The following is a 26,736-nucleotide window of genomic DNA, read 5'->3' on the forward strand; positions in this document are numbered from 1 at the left end:
TGCTCTGTAATGTTTCGGTTCACTTAAAGGAAGTTTATTTTAGAATATTTGTTGAATAGAATGACGTCACGTCGGCATTTTGAAGATTAGTGTGTCGGATTCAAATGGTTCCCCTCGACGTTGTGAAAGATAATTCCTGCCATGGAGTTAGGTGGTGATCTTCGCTTAATGGAACTCTGTTATACAACATTTCTTTTAATGTTTAAATTGTTTCATACTGAAGCACCAGCATTATTTAGATAGTTTAAAAGGGTGCCTTATCAATGTGCCAGTGACGTCCCTAGTGAGGCAAGGCGGGTGTTACAGTCCTTTTTATCCCTGCCGGCGGAAGGAGAAATACGTCAATTGATTGTTAAGAGATAAGGCGTCGTGAACTAGGACTCGTAAACAGACAACGGAGGCCTTAGATAAGAGAGGTTAGGTAGGCTCCGCAAGTGTATTGTGTCGTTAAGACTGATGTCAGTAAAACAGGTTAACGAAAGTCAGCTGCCAATGTCATTAAAACTTCAAATGGGGCTAATACAAAAAATGTAAACATTTGAGTGCAGTGTCGCACCTGTTGTATAAGGGCAAACAGTTAGGGTGATCAGTGCATGGCGAGTGCTATGTGGCCATTAACTGTCAATACCGTCAATACCGCCACTGTCGTCAGTGTCTAGTCCTACAATACCGTCATTGTCAGTATCTAGTTCTACAATACCGTCAGTGTCAGTGTAAGGTCCCATTATACCGTCACTGTCAGTGTCTAGTCCTACAATACCGTCAGTGTCTAGTCCTACAATACTGTCAGTGTCAGTGTCAGGTTCTACAATACCGTCAGTGTCAGTGTCAAGTCCTACAATACCGTCACTGTCAGTGTCTAGTCCTACAATACTGTCAGTGTCAGTGTCAGGTTCTACAATACCGTCAGTGTCAGTGTCTAGTCCTACAATACCGTCACTGTCAGTGTCTAGTCCTACAATACCGTCACTGTCAGTGTCTAGTCCTACAATACCGTCAGTGTCAGTGTCTAGTCCTACAATACCGTCAGTGTCAGTGTCTAGTCCTACAATACCGTCACTGTCAGTGTCTAGTTCTACAATACCGTCAGTGTCAGTGTAAGGTCCCATTATACCGTCAGTGTCAGTATCTAGTTCTACAATACCGTCAGTGTCAGTGTCAGGTTCTACAATACCGTCATTGTCAGGTTCTACAATACCGTCACTGTTAGTATCTAGTTCTACAATACCGACAGTGTCAGTATCTAGTCATACAATACCGTCAGTGTCAGTGTCAGGTTTACAGTACCGTCATTGTCAGGTTCTACAATACCGTCACTGTTAGTATCTAGTTCTACAATACCGTCAGTGTCAGTGTCAGGTTCTACAATACCGTCATTGTCAGGTTCTACAATACCGTCACTGTTAGTATCTAGTTCTACAATACCGACAGTGTCAGTATCTAGTCATACAATACCGTCAGTGTCAGTGTCAGGTTCTACAATACCGTCATTGTCAGGTTCTACAATACCGTCACTGTTAGTATCTAGTTCTACAATATCGTCACTGTTAGTATCTAGTTCTACAATACCGTCAGTGTCAGTGTCAGGTTCTACAATACCGTCATTGTCAGGTTCTACAATACCGTCACTGTTAGTATCTAGTTCTACAATATCGTCACTGTCAGTATCTAGTCATACAATACCGTCACTCTCAGTATCTAGTCATACAATACCGTCAGTGTCAGTATCTAATTCTACAATACCGTCAGTGTCAGTATCTAGTCAAACAATACCGTCAGTGTCAGTATCTAGTTCTACAATACCGTCACTGTCAGTATCTAGTCCTACAATACCGTCAGTGTCAGTGTCAGGTCCTACAATACCGTCATTGTCAGGTTCTACAATACCGTCAATGTCAGTATCTAATCATACAATACCGTCACTGTTAGTATCTAGTTCTACAATACCGTCAGTGTCAGTGTCAGGTTGTACAATACCGTCATTGTCAGGTTCTACAATACCGTCACTGTTAGTATCTAGTTCTACAATATCGTCACTGTTAGTATCTAGTCATACAATACCGTCACTCTCAGTATCTAGTCATACAATACCGTCAGTGTCAGTATCTAGTTCTACAATACCGTCAGTGTCAGTATCTAGTCATACAATACCGTCAGTGTCAGTATCTAGTTCTACAATACCGTCACTGTCAGTATCTAGTCATATAATACCGTCAGTGTCAGTATCTAGTTCTACAATACCGTCAGTGTCAGTATCTAGTCATACAATAGAGTCACTGTTAGTATCTAGTCATACAATACCGTCAGTGTCAGTATCTAGTTCTACAATACCGTCAGTGTCAGTATCTAGTCATACAATACCGTCACTGTCAGTATCTAGTCATACAATACCGTCACTGTTAGTATCTAGTTCTACAATACCGTCAGTGTCAGTGTCAGGTCCTACAATACCGTCAGTGTCAGGTCCTACAATACCGTCACTGTTAGTATCTAGTTCTACAATACCGTCAGTGTCAGTGTCAGGTCCTACAATACCGTCACTGTCAGGTTCTACAATACCGTCACTGTTAGTATCTAGTTCTACAATACCGTCAGTGTCAGTTTCAGGTCCTACAATACCGCCACTGTTAGTATCTAGTTCTACAATACCGTCAGTGTCAGTATCTAGTCATACAATACCGTCACTGTTAGTATCTAGTCATACAATACCGTCAGTGTCAGGTCCTACAATACCGTCAGTGTCAGTGTCAGGTCCTACAATACCGTCATTGTCAGGTTCTACAATACCGTCACTGTTAGTATCTAGTTCTACAATACCGTCAGTGTCAGTTTCAGGTCCTACAATACCTCCACTGTAAGTATCTAGTTCTACAATACCGTCACTGTCAGTATCTAGTCATACAATAGAGTCACTGTTAGTATCTAGTCCTACAATACCGTCAGTGTCAGGTCCTACAATACCGTCAGTGTCACTGTCAGGTCCTACAATACCGTCACTGTTAGTATCTAGTTCTACAATACCGTCACTGTCAGTATCTAGTCATACAATACCGTCACTGTTAGTATCTAGTTCTACAATACCGTCAGTGTCAGTGTCAGGTCCTACAATACCGTCAGTGTGAGGTCCTACAATACCGTCACTGTTAGTATCTAGTTCTACAATACCGTCAGTGTCAGTGTCAGGTCCTACAATACCGTCATTGTCAGGTTCTACAATACCGTCACTGTTAGTATCTAGTTCTACAATACCGTCAGTGTCAGTATCTAGTCATACAATACCGTCACTGTTAGTATCTAGTACTACAATACCGTCAGTGTCAGGTCCTACAATACCGTCAGTGTCAGTGTCAGGTCCTACAATACCGTCACTGTTAGTATCTAGTTCTACAATACCGTCAGTGTCAGTGTCAGGTCCTACAATACCGTCATTGTCAGGTTCTACAATACCATCACTGTTAGTATCTAGTTCTACAATACCGTCAGTGTCAGTTTCAGGTCCTACAATACCGTCACTGTTAGTATCTAGTTCTACAATACCGTCAGTGTCAGTGTCAGGTCCTACAATACCGTCAGTGTCAGGTCCTACAATACCGTCACTGTTAGTATCTAGTTCTACAATACCTTCATTGTCAGTGTCAGGTCCTACAATACCGTCATTGTCAGGTTCTACAATACCGTCACTGTTAGTATCTAGTTCTACAATACCGTCAGTGTCAGTTTCAGGTCCTACTATACCGCCACTGTTAGTATCTAGTTCTACAATACCGTCAGTGTCAGTGTCAGGTCCTACAATACCGTCATTGTCAGGTTCTACAATACCGTCACTGTTAGTATCTAGTTCTACAATACCGTCAGTGTCAGTTTCAGGTCCTACAATACCGCCACTGTTAGTATCTAGTTCTACAATACTGTCACTGTCAGTATCTAGTCATACAATACCGTCACTGTTAGTATCTAGTTCTACAATACCGTCAGTGTCAGGTCCTACAATACCGTCAGTGTCACTGTCAGGTCATACAATACCGTCACTGTTAGTATCTAGTTCTACAATACCGTCAGTGTCAGTGTCAGGTCCTACAATACCGTCAGTGTCTGGTCCTACAATACCGTCACTGTCAGGTCCTACAATACCGTCATTGTCAGTGACCCAGATGTATGAAGAAGGAAACAGTTTTTAGGGATCCATTATAATACTATTATGTTTACTCTCATTCAACAATCATTAAAAAAATTGTCCTAAGACATTTATCCTGGACAAATATTCTCGTTAAACACCCCGTCTGTCAGACGAAAAGGGAAGAAAAAGTGAATAAAAGAATACAAGAAAGTCAAGAGGTTACCACTCTTACCCACTTTACTTACTTTTGATTCTAGCAATTACTGAAATAAATATACGGTCTTTGTGAGCAGATAAAAGACGGTTCTTGTCATGTTTCATTCCACTTTTGTGAAGTTTGTGGTCTGCGGACCCTTAAGCCATGTAATTAAAAATAAAACGCCAAACTTAAAAAAGTCTTGTACAAAAGAAAAGTATGTTGTTGCTCTCGGCACTGTATCAGCACCATCGGTTTGGGGCCTGGTTGATCAAAGATAGTTGAACAGCGATAGGCCGAGCTAATGTAACAAGCATGAAGGAATCTAGCCGTGCCTTGTGTCTAGACGGACACCACTGTTGACAACGATGCATAATTCACAGGATACGTCTAATGCTTTTAGTGCGGTATAGCTATCAGTTGTGTCTTGTTGACAAGGAGATGTGCAGACAATGCAGCGTGTCAGCTGGTCACCCACACGCGTGCGGAGACGTTGCTCAATCCCAACATAGATATGTCCACTTATACAGATGAACTGAGATTAGTTTACAAGTATACTTGACTGGCTTCGTGTGTCGAGATTTATACTATGTCTGAACACCATTCAACAATAGTCGGCTGAAGCAATTCTACGTCTAGTCATGTTCAAGTTACGGAGAAGAATACCTGACAGATGTAAATGTACGTAAGTGTCGTGTATCACAGATGTAAATGTACGTAAGTGTCGTGTATCACAGATGTAAATGTACGTATGTTTCGTGTATCACAGATGTAAATGTATGTAAGTGTCGTGTATCACAGATGTAAATGTACGTAAGTGTCGTGTATCACAGATGTAAATGTACGTAAGTGTCGTGTATCACAGATGTAAATGTACGTAAGTTTCGTGTCTCACAGATGTAAATGTACGTAAGTTTCGTGTATCACAGATGTAAATGTACGTAAGTGTCGTGTCTCACAGATGTAAATGTACGTAAGTTTCGTGTCTCACAGATGTAAATGTACGTAAGTTTCGTGTATCACAGATGTAAATGTACGTAAGTTTCGTGTCTCACAGATGTAAATGTACGTAAGTTTCGTGTCTCACAGATGTAAATGTACGTAAGTGTCGTGTATCACAGATGTAAATGTACGTAAGTTTCGTGTATCACAGATGTAAATGTACGTAAGTTTCGTGTATCACAGATGTAAATGTACGTAAGTGTCGTGTATCACAGATGTAAATGTACGTAAGTGTCGTGTATCACAGATGTAAATGTACGTAAGTTTCGTGTCTCACAGATGTAAATGTACGTAAGTTTCGTGTATCACAGATGTAAATGTACGTAAGTTTCGTGTATCACAGATGTAAATGTACGTAAGTTTCGTGTCTCACAGATGTAAATGTACGTAAGTTTCGTGTCTCACAGATGTAAATGTACGTAAGTGTCGTGTCTCACAGATGTAAATGTACGTAAGTTTCGTGTCTCACAGATGTAAATGTACGTAAGTTTCGTGTCTCACAGATGTAAATGTACGTAAGTGTCGTGTATCACAGATGTAAATGTACGTAAGTTTCGTGTATCACAGATGTAAATGTACGTAAGTTTCGTGTATCACAGATGTAAATGTACGTAAGTTTCGTGTATCACAGATGTAAATGTACGTAAGTGTCGTGTATCACAGATGTAAATGTACGTAAGTTTCGTGTATCACAGATGTAAATGTACGTAAGTTTCGTGTATCACAGATGTAAATGTACGTAAGTGTCGTGTATCACAGATGTAAATGTACGTAAGTTTCGTGTCTCACAGATGTAAATGTACGTAAGTGTCGTGTCTCACAGATGTAAATGTACGTAAGTTTCGTGTCTCACAGATGTAAATGTACGTAAGTGTCGTGTATCACAGATGTAAATGTACGTAAGTTTCGTGTCTCACAGATGTAAATGTACGTAAGTTTCGTGTCTCACAGATGTAAATGTACGTAAGTTTCGTGTATCACAGATGTAAATGTACGTAAGTGTCGTGTATCACAGATGTAAATGTACGTAAGTTTCGTGTCTCACAGATGTAAATGTTACCTAAGTTTCGTGTCTCACAGATGTAAATGTACGTAAGTTTCGTGTATCACAGATGTAAATGTACGTAAGTTTCGTGTCTCACAGATGTAAATGTACGTAAGTTTCGTGTCTCACAGATGTAAATGTACGTAAGTTTCGTGTATGGCTATCTCAGCTCAGATGAAGATCCCATAAGCTAGCCATTGAAAGTGGACGTTAGATAAGCAATGAAAGAAAGTATCTCTTTGTTTATCCGCCATTCAATGTTGAGAACGAATTGTACAGAAGGTAAAGTGCACAGTCCCTTAAAATCCAGCAGTACAATCTCAGTGAGTAACTATAGCCTTGTCTCATCATGTTAACAACGCGCGTTACTCGATTGTGGTGTTGAATATTTGCACATCCTTGTATTCAAGGCGCTGGTGTTCGGATCGTGGAAATGAAAGCGACAACCCCTTTTTCCAAATTCATACGCAATCTCTGCTGAAATAAGAGTCGATTGTACGATTCCGACAATATCCAATATCAAATAGTGATGATACCAGGTGTTCGCGAAAAGGTGAACGCATCCTGCACTACTAGTGGCACCAGTCACAAAAACACGCAAAAGGGGAACAGTGCCAACAATAGGTCGGTAGTTTGGGTTGGTTGGTTGGTTGGTTTGTTGTTTAACGCCGCACTCAGCAATATTCCAGCCTTATGATAATCGAGTCTGGACCAGACAATCCAGTGATTGATATCATGAGCATCGATCGGCGCAATTGGGATTGATGACATGCATCAACCAAGTCAGCGAGCCTGACCACCCGATCCCGTTAGTCGCCTTTTTACGACAAGCATAGTCGCCTTTTATGGCAAGCATGGGTTGCTGAAGACCTATTCTACCCCGGATCTTCACGGGTCGGTAGTTTGGGTGTATACACGTTTAACGTCGTACAGTAGTAGTAGTAGTAGTAGTAGTAGTAGTAGTAGTAGTAGTAGTAGTAGTAGTAGTAGTGGTGGTGGTTTATTTCAGTAAATCAGGCCACAGGCCCATTTTACAATATATATATTCAAGCATTCAAACATGTTTAACGTCGTACAAGTAGATATACACGAAGGCTGTCATGATAGGATCGCTCTGACAATGTCACGAGTATATAGGCTTGTTAGTCTACCGTTCAAAACCACCCCAGAAGTGCGCAACTAACATGAGAATTCTGGTGAGTGAGTTTACTTCTTCACCGCTTTTACACACTGTACCCATGTGGGAAATCGAACCCGGGCTTAGGCGCGATGAGCGAACGTTTTAACCACTTGGCTACCCCACCGCCCTCCGTACTCTTGAACATGAACGTGTCTAGTTCTGTAGCCTACATTTGTCCCCTGTAACGAATGTTCCTTCCAGCGCCTACATAGATCAATATTGCGATTGCCGTTGTCAAGGTGGTTTGTTGACCATACCCGTGACGACATTTGTATCTGCTGCCTGTGGATGAGGGCTGGTGGTGTGAAAATGCTTGAGGAGTCATAAAATCAAGCCTTTTGTCCAACATCAGACACACGGAATGCAGACATTTTTGTTGACAGGAGCCCGAATCAAACAGTAACGAATCTGTTTAGTGACCGAGCTGCGTTAATCAACAATAATGGTGAATATGTTTACAAATAAAGGTGAAGACAGTGCCAAGGTTTGTATTGACATAATTGTATCTGGACTGTAAAACACAACCAGGTCTGAACACGCACAACACTACAGTATCAGTATTTTCTCCCTTCAGTCCAAATAAAGCTTTATCTTTGTCTGTTTGTTTGTTGCTTAACGCCGCACTCAGAAATATTCCAGCTATATGACGGCGGTCTGTAAACAATCGAGTCTGGACAAGACAATCCAGTGATTGACAACATGAGTATCGATCCAAGAAATTGGGATACAATGACATGCATCAACCAAGTCATTGAGCCTGACAACCCGATCCCGTCAGTCGCCTCTTACGACAAGCATACCCCTTTATGGCAAGCATAGGTTGCTGAAGACCTATTCTAACCCGGATCTTCACGGGTCTCTTTGGGAGGACACTTCACTGCGGTCGCCGTGTACCAACTTTGGATATTTGGATATTACTTCAATACAACCTTGCTGGAACTCACATATGTTGGAAGACATGTGTGTTTATGTATGTGTGTGTGTGAAAGTCTTTGCGTGTATGTGTGGAAGTTTGTGTGTGTATGTGAATGTGTATATGGGACTATGCCGACACGAATGTCTTTGTGGGAATGTGTTTATAAGAATGTGCATAAGGGAATGTACTTATGAAAAGTTCATGAGGAAAGGGGAATGTGTTCCTGAGGAAATGTGTTCATGAGAATGTGTCTTAAAGAAATGTGTTTATGAGAACGTGTCAGAAGAAATGTGTTTATGAGAATGTGTCTGAAGAAATGTGTTTATGAGAATGTGTCGGAAGAAATGTGTTAATGAGAATGTGCATGATAAAATGTGTTATGAGAATGTGCATGAGAAGATGTGTTTATGAGATATGCATGAGAAGATGTGTTTATGAGAATGTGCATGAGAAAATGTATTTATGAGAATGTGCATGAGAAGATGTGTTTATGATTATGTGCATAAGGAAGTGTGTTTATGAGAATGTGAATGGGGGATGTGTTTCTGAGAAGGTGCATGAGAAAATATGTTTGTGAGAATGTGCAAGATAAAATGTGTTTATGATAATGTGCATGAGAAATTACGTTTATGAGAACGTGCATGAGAAAATGTGTTTATGATAATGTGCATAAGAAGATGTGTTTATGACAATGTGCATAAGAAGAAGTGTTTATGACAATGTGCATAAGGAAGTGTGTTTCTGAGAATGTGAATGGGGGATGTGTTTCTGAGAAGGTGCATGAGAAGATGTGTTTAGGAGAATGTTCATAGGAAAGGGGAATGTGTTTATGAGAATGTGCCTAAGGAAGTTTGTTTATGAGAATGTCAAAGGCGGATGTGTTTATGAGAATGTGCCTAAGGGAATGTAGTGATGAAAATGTACTAAGGAAAGAGGAACGTGTTTATGAGAAGGTGCATACGGAAGTGTGTTTATGAGAATCTGCAAGGGGGAATGTGTTTGTAGAAATGTATCAGATGGGAAGAAGGTACCAAGTCTGTCTCACATTATGAGGCTCGCTTTTCATGTTATAAGATATAGGCAGTGTGACGTTATGCGTTACTGACACCCGTCAAGCTGCTATCAATCAAAGAGATCTCCGCACATTTCAAAGTGATCCTGCGTGAATAAAGAGGTAATATAACAAACGTAAGCCCTCGAATAAAAACAAACGTTTCAAAGTATACATGGAAACGTGGTGTCACGAACATGTTTTTAATGATCTTAAATGACCAGCTGAACAAAGCAATATGTCTCCTCGCAGGGGGTGATGGCTGCGTTAACAACCAGAATGCCCCTCCCAGGGGAGCCGCGTTCTGTCAAGCAGTAAGTCTCTCGACACCTACGCCAGAAGCTGCTGAATTATTAACCACCCAGCAACACGAGACAAAGACATTGTAATTTACAACTGCAGATGTACTTTGCTAAAGTGTCGCTGTTCCATCGCGGCTCAATGTACCTGAGAGGGCCACCAAGAACGAAATATGAAGCATAACTGGCCTTCGCCTTGTCTATTTATCGATTTAAGCATCGGTGTTCATAGTATCATAATGCCATTTAACATTAATCACCAACTACCAACTTTGAATGCACCTTCAAAGGAGTCCGGCATCATTACAGCTCTGACGTCACAAGATTCAGTTTCAGATCAACAATACTACAGCAGCATTGTATTCTACGCTCCAAGTTGCTGTCTTTTATGGGAGTTTTTGTTACCTAGACAGTTCATCAAAGCAAGAGGTGGACTTTAATTATCGCAAAAAAGTAATTGATTTTACCGAATGATGAGGAATTAGTTGAAACGCGTTGTGAATAGGACATGGCCATCAAACAGAAGTTATATTAAGATATAGAATGTGGAAAGGTATGCTGATCATGTCTCTGTCATGCTGGCCCTCCGCGCAACAAGACAGGCATGTATACAGTTTATTTAGATTAATCAAAAAATGTTTTCAATTATAAAATTATCATATAAACCTTCAAGGCAAACCGAATTCCTTTTTCAGTTCTTCCAATACGATATACCGACTAAGAATACCTCACATATCTTTCCTCTCCAAAGAAGCAAACAAATATATGAAAATGCAAACCCCAGTTCTCTGTCAAGACTACACGACTTAAATCGACGTTCATACATACCTGTTTGTCCCATCGCTGTTTAGGTAGCATCCCAACCATTTTATCCCCCCTCACTGAAATAATGATATAACTAAGATATAACTGCTGTTATCAAAATACTAAATGCCTCGTCTTTAGTCGCTGCCAGAGGCTCATACCCATTGTGTCGTGGTGGTAGTCAGTACTCCGAGTCCACATGGCAGTCGGACAGTGGGGAATGGAGGGCAAACAACACAGAACAGAACCACGACAACATGTAGGGAAGAGGAACAACAACATGTAGGGTAGTGGAACAACAACATGTAGGGTAGTGGGACAACAACATGTAAGGTAGTGGAACAACAACATGTAGGGTAGTGGAACAACAACATGTAGGGTAGTGGAACAACATGTAGAGTAGTTGAACAACAGCATCTAGGGTAGAGGAACAACATGTAGGGTACAGGAACAACAACAAATAGAGTAGAGGAACAACAACATGTAGGGTAGTGGGACAACACGTAGGGTAGTGGAACAACATGTAGGGTAGTGGAACAACATGTAAGGTAGTGGAACAACATGTAGGGTAGTGGGTCAACATGTAGGGAAGTGGAACAACATGTAGGGTAGTGGAACAACAACATGTAGGGTAGAGGAACAACAACATGTAGGGTAGTGGGACAACACGTAGGATAGTGGAACAACATGTAGGGTAGTGGAACAACATGAAGGGTAGTGGAACAATAACATGTAGGGTTGAGGAACAACAACATGTAAGCTAGAGGAACAACAACATGTAGGGTAAACTAACAAAAACATGTAGGGTAGAGGAACAACAACATGTAGGGTAGTGGAACAACATGTAGGGTAGTGGGACAACACGTAGGGTAGTGGAACAACATGTAGGGTTGTGGAACAACAACATGTAGGGTAGAGGAACAACACCATGTAGGGTAGAGGAACAACAACATGTAGGGTAGAGGAACAACAACATGTAGGGTAGAGGAACAACAACATGTAGGGTAGTGGAACAACAACATGTAGGGTTGTGGAACAACAACATGTAGGGTAGAGGAACAACAACATGTAGGGTAGAGGAACAACAACATGTAGGGTAGAGGAACAACAACATGTAGGGTAGTGGAACAACAACATGTAGGGTAGTGGAACAACAACATGTAGGGTAGTGGAACAACAACATGTAGGGTAGTGGAACAACAACATGTAGGGTAGAGGAACAACAACATGTAGGGTAGAGGAACAACAACATGTAGGGTAGAGGAACAACAACATGTAGGGTAGAGGAACAACACCATGTAGGGTAGTGGAACAACAACATGTAGGGTAGTGGAACAACAACATGTAGGGTAGAGGAACAACACCATGTAGGGTAGAGGAACAACAACATGTAGGGTAGAGGAACAACAACATGTAGGGTAGTGGAGCAACAACATGTAGGGTAGTGGAACAACAACATGTAGGGTAGAGGAACAACAACATGTAGGGTAGTGGAACAACAACATGTAGGGTAGTGGAACAACAACATGTAGGGTAGCGGAACAACAACATGTAGGGTAGTGGAGCAACAACATGTAGGGTAGTGGAGCAACAACATGTAGGGTAGTGGAGCAACAACATGTAGGGTAGAGGAACAACAACATGTAGGGTAGTGGAACAACAACATGTAGGGTAGTGGAACAACAACATGTAGGGAAGTGGAACAACAACATGTAGGGTAGTGGAGCAACAACATATAGGGTAGTGGAGCAACAACATGTAGGGTACAACAACATGTAGAGTAGTGGAGCAACGACATGTAGGGTACAACAACATGTAGGGTAGTGGAGCAACAACATGTAGGGTAGTGGAACAACAACATGTAGGGTAGAGGAACAACAACATGTAGGGTAGTGGAACAACAACATGTAGGGTAGTGGAGCAACAACATGTAGGGTAGTGGAGCAACAACATGTAGGGTAGTGGAACAACAACATGTAGGGTAGTGGAGCAACAACATGTAGGGTAGTGGAGCAACAACATGTAGGGTAGTGGAACAACAACATGTAGGGTAGAGGAACAACAACATGTAGGGTAGCGGAGCAACAACATGTAGGGTAGTGGAGCAACAACATGTAGGGTAGTGGAGCAACAACATGTAGGGTACAACAACATGTAGGGTAGTGGAGCAACGACATGTAGGGTACAACAACATGTAGGGTAGTGGAGCAACAACATGTAGGGTAGTGGAACAACAACATGTAGGGTAGAGGAACAACAACATGTAGGGTAGCGGAGCAACAACATGTAGGGTAGTGGAACAACAACATGTAGGGTAGTGGAACAACATGTAGGGTAGTTACAATGCAAGAACACACGAGTGAAACCATTTGAGTGAGTGAGTGAGTAAATAAGTGAGTGAGTGAGTGAGTGGAACCAGGAACCTATGTATGCATGACATTGAGATTTAATGAGTGCAGCATACGCAGGTCACAAAGAGTAATCCCAGTAAGAGTGTAACGTAACCCAATTAAATGAGTCAACGTGTATCTCTGGCTGATAATGTGTGTCAACTCTCGCGGCGTGGTCACCTCTTAAATTGCGATAAGACTTTCGATGTTTGACTTGATTTATCTCCAAAATGACAGAAGAAATATGAATTAAGATAGTCCCGTGTCGGGGCGTTCTACAGTTTGGTATACTCCTCCATTGCCTGCAACACACCTCCATTGTTTGGTGTTCTTTCCAACACCATTATGCTGTTAGTAACAAACAGTTGATGTGTTTCTGAAATCTTAATTCATATTTTGTCCCCGTCATCTCCCAAATATGGTCCAGCGGTGCCACACACTCATTGGACGTCACTGACGGTGCCTTCCCTGTCTGGGGTCCTGTGTAAATGCGCGTGGTTGTATCGGCATAGAGTACCGACAGAAACCAGTATCAACACTACAGGTTTCCTTATAGTCAAGGGTGATGTTTGTAGTGATGACAGTTCGCCATCAGGGCTAGTCCTCTAACTGATTCGGACCATCGAAAATAGATTTAAAATGGTATCATTGGGCTAACGGGTAGTTGAATAATATAGAACGTTGATCGGATGACAGGCAAAGATTCTCCACAGATCCAGACCCGCACATCAAAACACTGTTTTAGGTGTATTGTTTTGACGACAATAGTATTCACGAGAAGTGAAGCATGTGCTTAATGATCTTATCAGCATATTGTCAGAACATCTTGACATGATGCAGGAGAACTTCCGATAAGTCAAATAGAACTTGAGACCCCCAGGAATCGGTGTTTAAGTGAAATAGAACTTCAGACCCCCAGGAATCGGTGTATAAGTCAAATAGAACTTCGGCTTCCAGGAATCAGCGTTTAAGTCAAATAGAACTTGAGACCCCAAGGAATCGGTGTTTAAGTCAAATAGAACTTGAGACCCCCAGGAATCAGTGTATAAGTCAAATAAAACTTCGGCTTCCAGGAATCAGCCTTTAAGTCAAATAGAACTTGAGACCCCCAGGAATCGGTGTATAAGTCAAATAGAACTTCGGCTTCCAGGAATCAGCGTTTAAGTCAAATAGAACTTGAGACCCCCAGGAATCGGTGTTTAAGTCAAATAGAACTTCAGACCCCCAGGAATCGGTGTATAAGTCAAATAGAACTTCGGCTTCCAGGAATCAGCGTTTAAGTCAAATAGAACTTGAGACCCCCAGGAATCGGTGTTTAAGTCAAATAGAACTTGAGACCCCCAGGAATCAGTGTATAAGTCAAATAAAACTTCGGTTTCCAGGAATCAGCTTTTAAGTAAAAAAAAGAGAACTTGAGACCCCCCCCCACACACACACACACACACACACACACACACACACCGTCCAGGAATCAGTGTGTAAGTCAAATAGAACTTGAGACCCCCAGGAATCAGTGTATAAGCTAAATAGAACCTGTGACCCCGAGACATCAACGTGTAAGTCAAACAGAACTGCAGACTCCAAGGAATCAGTGTATAAATCAAACCTAAATTCTCGATACGACGACATGCATCAACCAAGTGATTTCATTTGGAAATGGGTGTTAAAATGCAGACGCCTTCAACTTCTAAAATTGTTGATAGTTGCAGGAATTTGTGAACACCATTAACCTTTAGACAACAGACACAAACAGAACCACATAAATCATTCGTGACATGATATAACGACACGCGTTAGTCCTGATGACTGTGGCCATGTTTGTGTTTTGCTTGATGTCAAAGTCATATGAATGTCAAATATATTCCAATGGGATTGAGGCGAACTAAGTAACCTCTTTGGCTTCCCTGCTATGCTGAATACGTTTGATCTGATCACTGTTTCTAACATAGTATATAGTAACAATAACACTGATGATTGTCTTAATGAATAACAGATTTATAGCATGGCAAATGACTTAAAGATTCCAAATAGTCTACAAACATACCATACTATCACTATGTATATTTTCGAAATTCATCTCCACAAATTCCTTCTTCCTGCGTTGCCATGAATCAATCGGATGGGACTGATTGAGAAAATAGTAATCTGGTTTAAAATCAATGTCGAAAATGTTTTTGGCACCAATGTCCGCACGAAAGTTGGGACCCTAAATGCATAATGTATAGGACAGGACTGCGACACCTAGGTGAGATGAATCGCTGTGTGTCGAAAAAAATAACTTCATCAAAATTTCATGATTGGTCCATTAGTACATTTTATGATGCATAATGGTTCATTCTCATTAAAGCTGTACATGTAGATCACCATGGCTTGCCACACCTCGCATAGCTTTGATGTGGGAGTTCGTGTCAAGTTTGACATTAGACTGACTGTCAGAAACAAGCGAGACAAAAATATTAATTTCTCTGTCTGAAACAAATTGTCAAAGATGGTTCAATGTGAAACATACGCTGCTGTCGCTCGTGAACACTCTGATCTTAAACACTTACAAAATCATATCAACAGAAGATCTATAAAACGATAGGAAATATATCTTCGGCGCAAGTTCTTCCGTAGGTTTCATTATATCACACATTGGAAGATTGCCCATATCGTTTGTTGTCTAATTTATATTTTTGTCGCCCAAATTGAAAATGTAAATGAAACATACTTCACTCAATATGTTGTGTTGCAAAACATTTTGTAAATAACCGAAAACAGTTTCTGAAACTCATGTTAATTTTGTAAGCAGGGTTTAGTGATCAATTGGAGAACAACAGCTAACTTTGTTAGAAACATTCGGGACTATTCCAAAATCGAAATCGAAACAAGGTAATTTAGCCAAGAAGTTTAACTTAAGCTTCAGGTATATCGATAATCTGAACTAGAAAAAAACGAGACCAGTAAAACCGACCCATCCCTTTCATATTGGATCTATGATACAAATTGAGTGAGTGGGTGAGTTGGGTTTAACGCCGCTTTTAACAGTATTCCAGTTATATCACGGCGTGTCAGCTTAATGTGGGAGGAAAGCTCGAAGTGATGCAGGTCTCAGACGTTTACTACTTTGGTGAAACCCACGAGCACGGGTATGGTGCTGACAAACCTAGAAACATAATCGGGGCGAACCGGGATTCGATCCCACAATCATAGGTTTCTGGCGCGCCCAAGGGACGCAACTCTGCACAGCGAATCGTGGCGCCTAAGACGACTGGACCACCCGTGCCCCCTGATACAGATTGAGAGTGACAAAACACTCTCCACAAGACTGTATGACAAGAGGGATGACTTCAACTTTCCAATAGTCAACTTTCCTTATATGTCGAGCAATAATCCTGCAGCTCCAGTTTTTGGTGTCTACATTAAACAATTGTTTAGGTATAATGTATTTTCTACCAATATTTCAAAGAGCGTCATACGACTCTTGCTCAGAAGCTGTTTGATCAACATTCCAGGCCTCAGCAAAACATTCAAAACGTTTTATATTAGACATGTGGAGGACATTTTCAAATTGACGCATCAGTGACAAAGATGATGTCCGATGCAGTTCCCTATTTTGACTTGTACCATATGTTCTCGTGTTTTTTATCAGGTGACCAACTCTCCTGCATTTGCCTGTGTTTGTAACGGGGGTCACCGGTAGGGCAGGACACGCTCACCTAGTATCATCACTCTTTGGTAGTGATTCGTAAATACATGTTGCTGATATAGTCGGAATCGTACAATCGACTCGGCTTTTGCAGAGATTTCTTATCAATATGGATGGTGGCTTTTATTTACTGATGCAAGTTGTCGAATTCCGAGACGTTCAATTTAACAGAAGTGAATCACGATGACAAATGTTGTTTTTTTTCAAGAGTGAAGTACATAAATTTTTTTACAGAAATCTAGGTCACACAACTACCTCCAGACCTCATTAAACTGCTCTGTCTTAGGATTTCATTTTTTATAATGTTGTCTAAAATTGCATCAGTTTTGTATGATATTGAAGTTACAACAATAAATTATATTTATGCAATGAAAGTTTGTTTTGTTGATATGGGGTTAGTAACAATGTCTTTCGGAAATATTACTTATTGAAACAATGTTTTGTTTTAAAGTTGGTATTTCAAGAAATTCTTAAACTGCAGGCTTAAGAAGGGGGAAACAACGTATTTTCTAAAGTCTTAATCATCTTGTAAACTATCTGTTCATCACATTTTCTCTGATTACATTTCTGTAGTTAACTTGAAGTCAATTTAAAGCAGGTTGGGTTTTCAGGAAAGAGCATAGAACAGACATTCGGAAATGTATTTTTTCGCATTCCTGAAACGTAAATACACCGTTTTATTGAGAATAGACAATACATCAGTCAAATTGGCGACAGTACGATAAAAACACCCGTACCTACAGCCCGTAGCCTCACACAAAACGTACTTGTCAATATGATACACGGAAGGTTACGATCCAAGGTCTGCACACTAAGAGATTGTTGGGTGTTTACGTAGATTTTAACTCATCGCAGGTACGTCCACAGCCGCAGAGCAATAAATACAACACATGGTGTATGCATCCTTCATTTGATGTCGGTGTGTTGCGGTGAATATAAGAAATACTTAAATGGGACACTTTTGAAGTAAAACGTTATATATACCCAGAGGCAAAGTTATTGTGAAATGGAATGTTTTCACTGGTGATCTTGTGGATTTTTGGATTTGAGAGAAAGGGTTTGTTAAAATGGAGGGAGAAACGCATACAAGCAGTTGTTCGAATTGCACGAAATTTGCAAGAAGCATGACGTGTTCGTCGCAGTATAATTTCAACACTGATTCTGTTTGTTATTTGTGTGTCACAATAACCTTTGCTTTGAGTGTATGAAGTTCACGCGGTAAACGTCGCATGACGGGAAAATGACGTCTATGCGGCACATGGCGTTCTTTTGTTTTCAGTAGACTTTAGTCTAGACATGACGTCAACGCTGACAGACTACTTCCCCTTTTCCGGGTAAACCCGGGGGAACTCACTAGCACGAAGAATACCGAACCGTTGTCCAGGATCACATGACCTCTTTAACCTTGTAATCATTTTTTTTAAATATTTTGGAAAAAAGGAAGAAATTTTGAATGTACCTTCGTGATAGAATTTCTTCGAAACGACCCAACCTTGTGGAGAATTAAGGCGTGAACACTTAAACTGTCGACTCCGTGCCTAGTCTGACAGTCAACAGGATTCAACAGTAACATAGGAATATTTTTCAGTGGATAGGCGACGCGTCACTACAAAAATGTTTAAATGATCGCCGTTGCAGCAATGACTACCACACGTTCGGCAGCACTTTGGAAATCCACCGGTTGCATTGAACGTGGCGACTATTTTGGAGTTGTGTACTTGACGTCAGGGTATGATGACGTCATGTCACTATGACTGACTCAGGTAATTAGCAGCCAGGTGTTTCTCATCTAATGATGATGTTATTCATTGTTGTTGTTGTAACCCAGTACCTAAACACGTACTGAAGGACGTGTTCAGTGCAATACACCTCGCCAGGAACTAATTTCATAGCCTTTCATCATGTGTTTACATATTATGTCATACAGACAGAGAGAAATTGTGTAATCAACCTACTAGATACCTCATAGCGAGATACATATTTTCCGGAACTGACGTTTATTTTGTAGAGTGAGTGCCAAACATTGTATCAACGTCGTGGCTAGGTCAGAAAGCTCGAGAAGGTTCATTCTCAAATAAACTCACGAAAATAAAAATGAAAATTAATTCTTAAAGAGGCACTAAGTTCGGGTAAATAGGAGGTTTGATTCTAGTCGTTGAAACAGCACTCAAATGTGTTGATGCATATCGATCAAACAATTATGATTTATCCTAGTTACATAGTGCAAACGTTTCAATGTCACACGAGAATGTATTTACGTCCAGCCGTATACTGATAATGGAGGAAAGTCAATAGAGCTTAGTTGCCTTTAAATAGACTAAAACTCATTATCTATGCAAACTGTTTATGTAAATAAAAGCTAAAAACAATTTTCAAAATCAAAAGCAATCTTTGCTAAAAACAGAGTCCATTTTGCGATTCCGACTATAGCATAATTCGTTTATGAATCACTATCAAATACTGATGCTGCAAGGTGTTCGCAAGAATACACGTCCCCTTCTGTAACCTATGCTGCACACTCCGTATTTAAAATACTACCACAGTTCCCATCTGTAGTGTTATAATAAACAAAAGCTTATCCCTGATACATCTTACCTTATGAATATATAAACACATTGTTTTTCTCATTCATGTGAAAGGTTCGTATTTACGTCCTCCTGCCATGTGACGTCATTCACTATTCAGCGTGGGAAGCTCGTGAACGGGGTCCTTATGACGAGAACGCTGTTCATGGGACGTGTGTATAAGTTTGTTAGTTTTGCATAAAACCGTTCCTTCTTTAGCAACCACAAATATCCTCATTAAGAAAAACATCCCTCCTGTGAAAAACTCAATCTCACCGCTGTCTAATTACTTTTCTCACAAACAATGTTTTGGTCATATTTCACAGTTAATTAGATAAGAAAATATAAGGTTTGGATAATTTCTGAAAAAAGAGCAAACCCCATTTCGCTGCCAATATCACTTCAAAGAATCATTCATTTTAGGTCAAAACAAGAAGGAATTTAAAGAAGAAAAAATAGATATGGAAGGGTTTATGAAGTTGCTAGTTAACAGAATGGTTATTCAGAGGCATCACGAAGGTAAATATGACCAGATTGTTATGTCGTAATTTAAACATCCAATATTCCCCGGGGTCTCGCGACTTGAGCACCTTAAAGTTCCGCCTCGGGAGAAATCTATAAGCCATATCACTCCGAAAATATTGGATTAAATATTCGTCTAGCTTCGTTGTAACTTTGCAAACTTTGCTTGGAGGGATCATTGTTATCCTGAATTTGTTAAATTGAATGAGGCGAAAATTGACACGGTGTGGGTGTATGGACAGTGGCCGGAGCTGGATGACCGTTATAGAATAGCCTCACTTAATAGTAACCGCCGCTCATCCGACTCTCATCAATGCTATGCTACTCTACACGATCGCAGTACCACACATCTCGCTAATACGATTTCTTCCGCGTGCGAGTATCGGTGGAGAAACGACGGGAGCTGTCGCCACAAGCCGCGGTTTTACACTTGGCCAAATATGTCTTAATTTTGTTTGTCGCTTAATGGTATTAGAATTAACAGAGAGCTTAGCGAAGGAATTGGAAGGACAGTTTTCTCAGAGATTTAGCCCGAGAAACACAGGAGTGAAATCTCCAAGTAGTCACAAATCTAATTACTACCCTATCTCTAACTAGCCCATTACTGCTCAGTACTCGGGTAGGAGGCGTTGCGTCGTCATGACAACCACCGCATCACTATCAGACTTGAAGCGAGACAATGAGAGAGCGTGTGCACAAGGCGCATGTTAACACGGGGACTGAACACGCTGCCTGATTAGTATATGTCCATGACGTCACATCCGCCCTAGGGATCTTGTGCTGTATAAGGCTGCAACACGCAGGCGCGAAAGCTGAGGGGAGAGCGACGAGGATCTAACTGGGCGCCTAACTTACTGCTTGAAAACTTGAAACTCCACAAACACAGGATACGAGAAGGGGGGCATACCACGAAACTTGAGAGAAGGTACGTTGATATACTTGTATGCATTATACTTATTTAAACTGTAGAATTAAGGCCAGTTTTCTACTTTTTAAAAATTAAATCTGTTCTTTAAAAATTCATATATTCAATATCAAAACAATCTGAAAACACCTTAAATAGAACTGTTTCCACATTTTGTAGATAGGAAATTTAATTACACATTGCAATAAACAGCAGGCGCCATGTATGTAGATGTGTGTAGATGTATCATACAATGCATGCACTATTTGCCACTGAAAGTCAACTCCTTTTTAGCATACGTTTGCGGCACAATGAAAAGGTCACACGCACTTGAGAAACTTCAATGGAAAAAAGTTATTTATCATACTGTATTTTCAAACGAAGAACGAACTAGGAAGCTTAGTATTGCTCTGAGAAATGTGAAGATAAGCAGGAACAATGATGCCGTGGATATTCCCCAAGTTTGTCTTGACATATTCATGAACGTACGTTTGCTCCAGGGAAATATTAATTAATTGAGCATTGGTTTGTGTCACTGAGACCCATGTTTACTGACACCTGCAGTTAACCCCATAATGACTAATTTGAAAATCTATCACGTTTGTACAAGATAGTTATTATTGAATGGCATTTAGATGTGATACACATAAGGAAGAGAATTTATGGATGCCAACTTCTTTATTCTTTATTATGACGAAACACAACGTTTCATCACCTGATGCAGGAGTAAGCACATACTCCGAAACGTTGTGTTTCGTCGTAATAAAGAAGTTGACATCCATAAATTCTCTTCCTCAAGAGAGTTATAGTGATGATACAGACTTGAGTTATTCGTACACACTGTGTACTTGTCGGACTAACTACCCATGACTTATACCATATATTTTATACCAGTACAGTAAACTAAGGTTATAAAGAACTCAAAGGGGCCACTAATTTTAGTTCATTATAACCATAGCTCGTCATAAGCATATATACAGCAAATGATCTCAAACCAGTTCGTTAGCCGTCACGATATGGCTGAAATATTGCCGATGTGACGTAAAGCTTTAACTCACTCACTCACCAGTTCGTTATACCCATCAGTTCGTTATAAGCGTGTTCGTTATTAACGCAGTATACGTCATATGCCATGTGTTATATACAAGTATACATATACTTACGGGGCTAATTGTAAACACTGCATATCTTGTCCGACTAACTACCCGTATCGTAAACCAAGTGTTATATATGCATATACTTACTGAGGGTAATTGTAGACACTGTATATATTGTCCGACTAACTACCCGTGTCGTATACCATGTGTTATATACACATATACTTACTGAGGCTAATTGTAGACACTTTATATCTTGTCCGACTAACTACCCGTATCGTAAACCAAGTGTTATATACCTTTTATGTACTGACTGGTAATAATTGACTAATTGACGTAATGGAAGTGTCCTTTACTTGTTCTATATGTGCTATATTTTTATTTAATATACATTTTTATGCGATATGTATGTATTTATGTACATAACTCATATCACACTTGAGTGAAATATCATTTTATACCGGAACGTCTTTCACTCTGCCTCAAAGACACTATGGTTAGTAGAGTAATATTGTGAAGCAAATACAAAATAATAGAATCATATTTTGTCAAATTTGTCTTTTCTCGTGGCCTGACAAAATTGACTGGAGTCTGTGCCACTCATGTCAGGCCATCCAGAAACGTTTCGGAGAATGTAAAGACTCCCCAACACTGCAGCCTTCTACATTACCCGGATTGTCACATGGCTGTATTTCTAGCAAACCCGGGTACTCTTCCAATGTCAGTCAACAGATTGGGAGGTACCAAACCTAAGGCATCGAGAACAAAGGTCATAACGCTCACAAGTTTTGACGTCACGAACAAAGGAAGACGTCATCGCTCTGATCTCAGTAAATTAGAATTATGACGTCCTCTTGTGACCGTTACCTATCGGAATCGCTTTTTGTACATGCCGAAATGTTCTTGCACCCAATCTCGCCCAATATATTTACGTATTGCGAGGAGCCACGGGTCCGACATGCGTTCAGTTTGAGTCGAAGCCAACAGAAAGCAAATCGGCCCAGTGAAACTCCAGGCAGGTTCCTAGGCACATCGGATTATGTGGACAATGGCAATAGGAGATTACTGTCGGGGACCATTTCAATATTGTTCATTTCTTTTGGACTTTTTCAATAATACCCTCAGAGTATACCTGATAGTAAAATAAAAGATCTCAATCAATATCATTATAAATTTTACAACTGATTTAACGTATACCAACATAAAAGTCAATGCAGTAAAAACAAACAAATATTTGGTATATAGCACACCATAGAATGTTCATTATGAAGTATGTTTGAAGTGTCGCGCACAATAGGGCATGTTATATATATATGTTTATACATTGTTAATCAATGGTGATGGTGTCAACCTAAGTTATGATGTCATTGGTTGTGGACACTCTTGAAGGACAAGTTTTCTTCCTACAAATCCCATGACTGGCAAGCATGTCTCTTCTTGTTCGGTTTGAGCATGTATCCTTGAAAACGTAGGATAGTCCTCCATGATGAATTCATCTATGATTGATGATTGACTTGTAATTGTTATCATGTCTCACATGTCATGACGTGAACATCTCTCTATGCAGTGCATCTGGCAACTGCACGTCATTAATTCAGAAATGACAAAACACCTCTCCAGAAGATTGTTTGACAAGTGTGATGACTTCAACTTTCCTAATAGTCAACTTTCCCTTCATGTCAAGCAATATTCCAGCAGCACCAGCCTTTGGTGTTGACATTTCAAAACTTTTGAGGTACAATCGAGCATGATCTTTCTTCCAAGATTTCAAAGAACGCCATACGACTCTTGCCCAGAAGTTGTTTGATCAGGGTTACAACATTCAAGGCCTCAGTAAAGCTTTCAAAAAGTGGAGTCCATTTTCAAATTTTACGCGTTTGTGACATAAAAGTCCATGCAATTCCCTATTGTGACATGTACCATATGTTCTCGCGTTTTTCAGGTGAACAATTGACTTGCCTTTGCATGTGTTTGTGACGGGTGCCACCGATTGGGCAGGTTGTGTTCACCTTTTCGAGAACACCTGGTACCATCACTATTTGATAGTGATTCCTTTAAGGATTGACTGTGTATTTTTTTCGGTTCATTGAGGTATGAATCGAAAAACCGATGTGCAAACTGTACAAATCCGCGTAGCGGATTCTTACAAAAGTTTAGGATTCCCCGACATTCCGTAGTAATGAAAGTAGGCCGCTTCGGTGGGCGTGGGAAATGAAAGCAATAACACGTGACCAATTCAGCTAATCAGAATACAGGAATTTCCATGAACACAAAGAAAATTTAATTATAAACACATGATCATGATATAGTCGGAATCGTACTATCGAGTCTGCTTTATGCAGGGTTTTGGAAAGGGTTTTGTCGTTTTATTAACTGAAACGTTCTCACGTTGTGAGATACTCCCTGTCTTATCAAAACACCCAAACGAGGGAGTACTACCATCAAAGGCTAGGCGCAGCTCGGCCTGGTGACACTCTGTGCACACCTTAATCCATTCCATGTCGGTCACGTGAGACGCTTTTTACGTATATATACGCACCTGTGAGGATCGGGAGATTTCATTATATGATCTGCCTCACTGTATGTATATATAACTCCATTGCTTGGATAGTTGTTCTTAAATATTGACTGTGTATTTTTTTCGGTTCATTAAGGTATGAATCGGAAAAACCGATGTGCAAACTGTATGAATCCGCGTAGCGGATTCTTACAAAAGTTAGTTACATTAGTTCCCTGAAAACGGGAAGACCCAGTTGGAAAAATGCTAGATCTACTTAGAAATGAAACCCGAAGAAATGAAAGTTGTGGCACCGAGGCGAGCGGGACAAAAACAGGCGAGCGAGTCTGCACATTTGCTGTTTCATTCCTTCTCGGCCTTCGGTCTCAAGGGTTGTATGGATAAGGAATATGCGTGAATTCTGCTAAATGCCCAGTGCATGGCGATACACATGAGCAGAAAGGGAATTCCCTCGCATGTTATATTAAGATTCCCCGACATTCAGTAGTAATAAAAGTAGTCCGCTTCGGTGGGCGCGGCTTCCCTTTTTACATTCATTGGGAAATGAATACAATAACACGTGACCAATTCAGCTAATCAGAATGCAGGAATTAACCACTGTACTTCCTTACCCAGGTCGATTAATTACCCACAGTCATTTGAGGCATAACAGGCATATTTCTTATTGTGGCATAAAACAAAATGCACCTACTAATACAGTATACGTAATATTGACCTACATCGGGGCTGCTTGAACACTATTTACAACCATTGTGGTTTGCCTATGTTAAATACCTACAGACACTGGTTTGTGCTACCTAGTTCCTGGACGTCGGTCCCGCCGTCCAGATAAGAAGTCCGCGAATCTTCAGATGCAGCAGCAGGTTTATAAGGGTTACTAATCGTTTGTCAGATGATAACCATCACAACATTATTGATTGAAATTTCATGATGCCTTGATAACTTTTATGTGAAATGAGTGAGTATATATGCCGCTTTTAGCAATATTCCAGCAATAGCACGGCGGGGGACACCAGAAATGGGCTTCACACATTGTACCCATGTCGGCAATCGAACCCGGGTCTTCGGCGTGACGAACGAACGCTTTAACCACAAGGCTACATGACCACCCCCGTGGAATAAAGACAAGATTAAGATCATTAGAATGGAATAAATACGATAAATGTAAAACACTAACAATAATGCAAACCCCAGTCAGGGGAAGACGAGCATGACGCTTAATACCGTTTGTATAAACTATTATAAATAATTAAATCCTTTTCCCCAATCCCCGAATTGCACAAATGGAGCCCTACTCCACTGATAGACTTTCCTATCTCATATTCTTGTTGACTTTAACGCCTTTTTGTGTGTGTAAGTGAGTGTGTGTGTGAGAGAGAGAGAGAGAGTGTGTGTGAGAGAGAGAGAGAGAGCGAGAGAGAGAGAGAGAGAGTGTGTGTGTGTGTGTGTGTGTGTGTGTGTGTGTGTGTGTGTGTGTGTGTATTCCCACTTGAGGTGTGTATACTGAATGTAGCATATTATCAAGGGTTTTGTTTGATCCAGTCTTGTACTATCGACTGCCAGGTCTTCACACGTCACACCTGCTACCTTACCAAGGCGGCGTGACGTCTCTGTGTTATATACACGCGTGTAGCAGCCGAAGTGCCACCTTTTGTAGTTCATCAGTAAATATGTGTCAGCAGCGTATATATCTCCTCGATATTGTCAATTTGTCATTGAGCACCTTTTGTCGCTAAAAGGAAACAAGAAAACGTACAACGCATAGATAAAAACTTCTGGTTCATTTTTAATAGCGAAGTAGTAATGTAGATTCTTACACCGTTATCAACCTAGGTGAGATGAGGTGAAATTGGGTTTAACGTCGCGTCCAAGATTATTACACTTATATAGCGACGTGCATGTACGTGTGTGTGTTTGTGTGGCTGCTTGTACTAGTCCGGACTGATGCCGATTTATAGTGCTAGCTCACTGAGATACCATGCCGCAGTTTAACATGAATACCCCACTCAGACACAGTATACTGACTCCGAGCCGACCAGTCCTTGTTTTAGCCCCTTAATGCCGAGCGCCAGACAGGGTAACAACAAGTACCATCTTTTAACGTCTTTTGGTATGACGCGGCCGGGGATCGAACCCCGGACCTTCCGCTCTCCGGGCGGACGCTCTACCACTAGACCACGGAGGTCTAAATCATGTATGGAGAACAATCATGACGGTGAGCGTGCATCCGTGTGTGTGCGTATGCGTGTGTGCGCGTGGGTGTATGTATGCATACCTCTCGGTCCAGTTATATGCAAAGTGAATATATTTGCATAGCATTGATGACGAATCTCATCTGAAATTATTTCCGGGCGGACGCTCTAACACAAGACCACGGAGGCGGTCGTTATCAACCTAGAGTGACAACCAAAGTGATGAGGGGGATATATGCATAATATATGTG

At 40.7% G+C, this 26,736-nt stretch overlaps 2 protein-coding genes across 2 annotated transcripts in view; one reads left to right on the forward strand and one right to left on the reverse strand.

Annotated features, from left to right (window-relative positions):
• Positions 1–614: 614 nt before the first annotated feature.
• On the reverse strand, positions 615–24,275 carry LOC124121168 (serine-aspartate repeat-containing protein F-like). Its single transcript, XM_048388627.1, has 5 exons — positions 24,164–24,275; positions 3,310–3,924; positions 2,422–2,664; positions 1,456–1,668; positions 615–1,243 (listed from the first exon to the last, which is right to left on the reverse strand). The coding sequence occupies exons 1-5, from the start codon at positions 24,273–24,275 to the stop codon at positions 615–617; spliced, it is 1,812 nt and encodes a 603-aa protein (XP_048244584.1).
• Positions 20,537–26,736, forward strand: part of LOC124121169 (conoCAP-like) — a 43,470-nt gene continuing 37,270 nt past the window's right edge. The window contains exon 1 of the mRNA XM_046484156.2: positions 20,537–20,699. The gene's annotated coding sequence lies outside the window, so the exon portion shown is untranslated. The remainder of the gene's footprint in view (positions 20,700–26,736) is intronic.

Source organism: Haliotis rufescens, unplaced genomic scaffold (genome assembly GCF_023055435.1).
Source record: "Haliotis rufescens isolate VD_foot unplaced genomic scaffold, xgHalRufe1.0.p SCAF_75, whole genome shotgun sequence".
Classification (NCBI taxonomy): domain Eukaryota; kingdom Metazoa; phylum Mollusca; class Gastropoda; order Lepetellida; family Haliotidae; genus Haliotis; species Haliotis rufescens.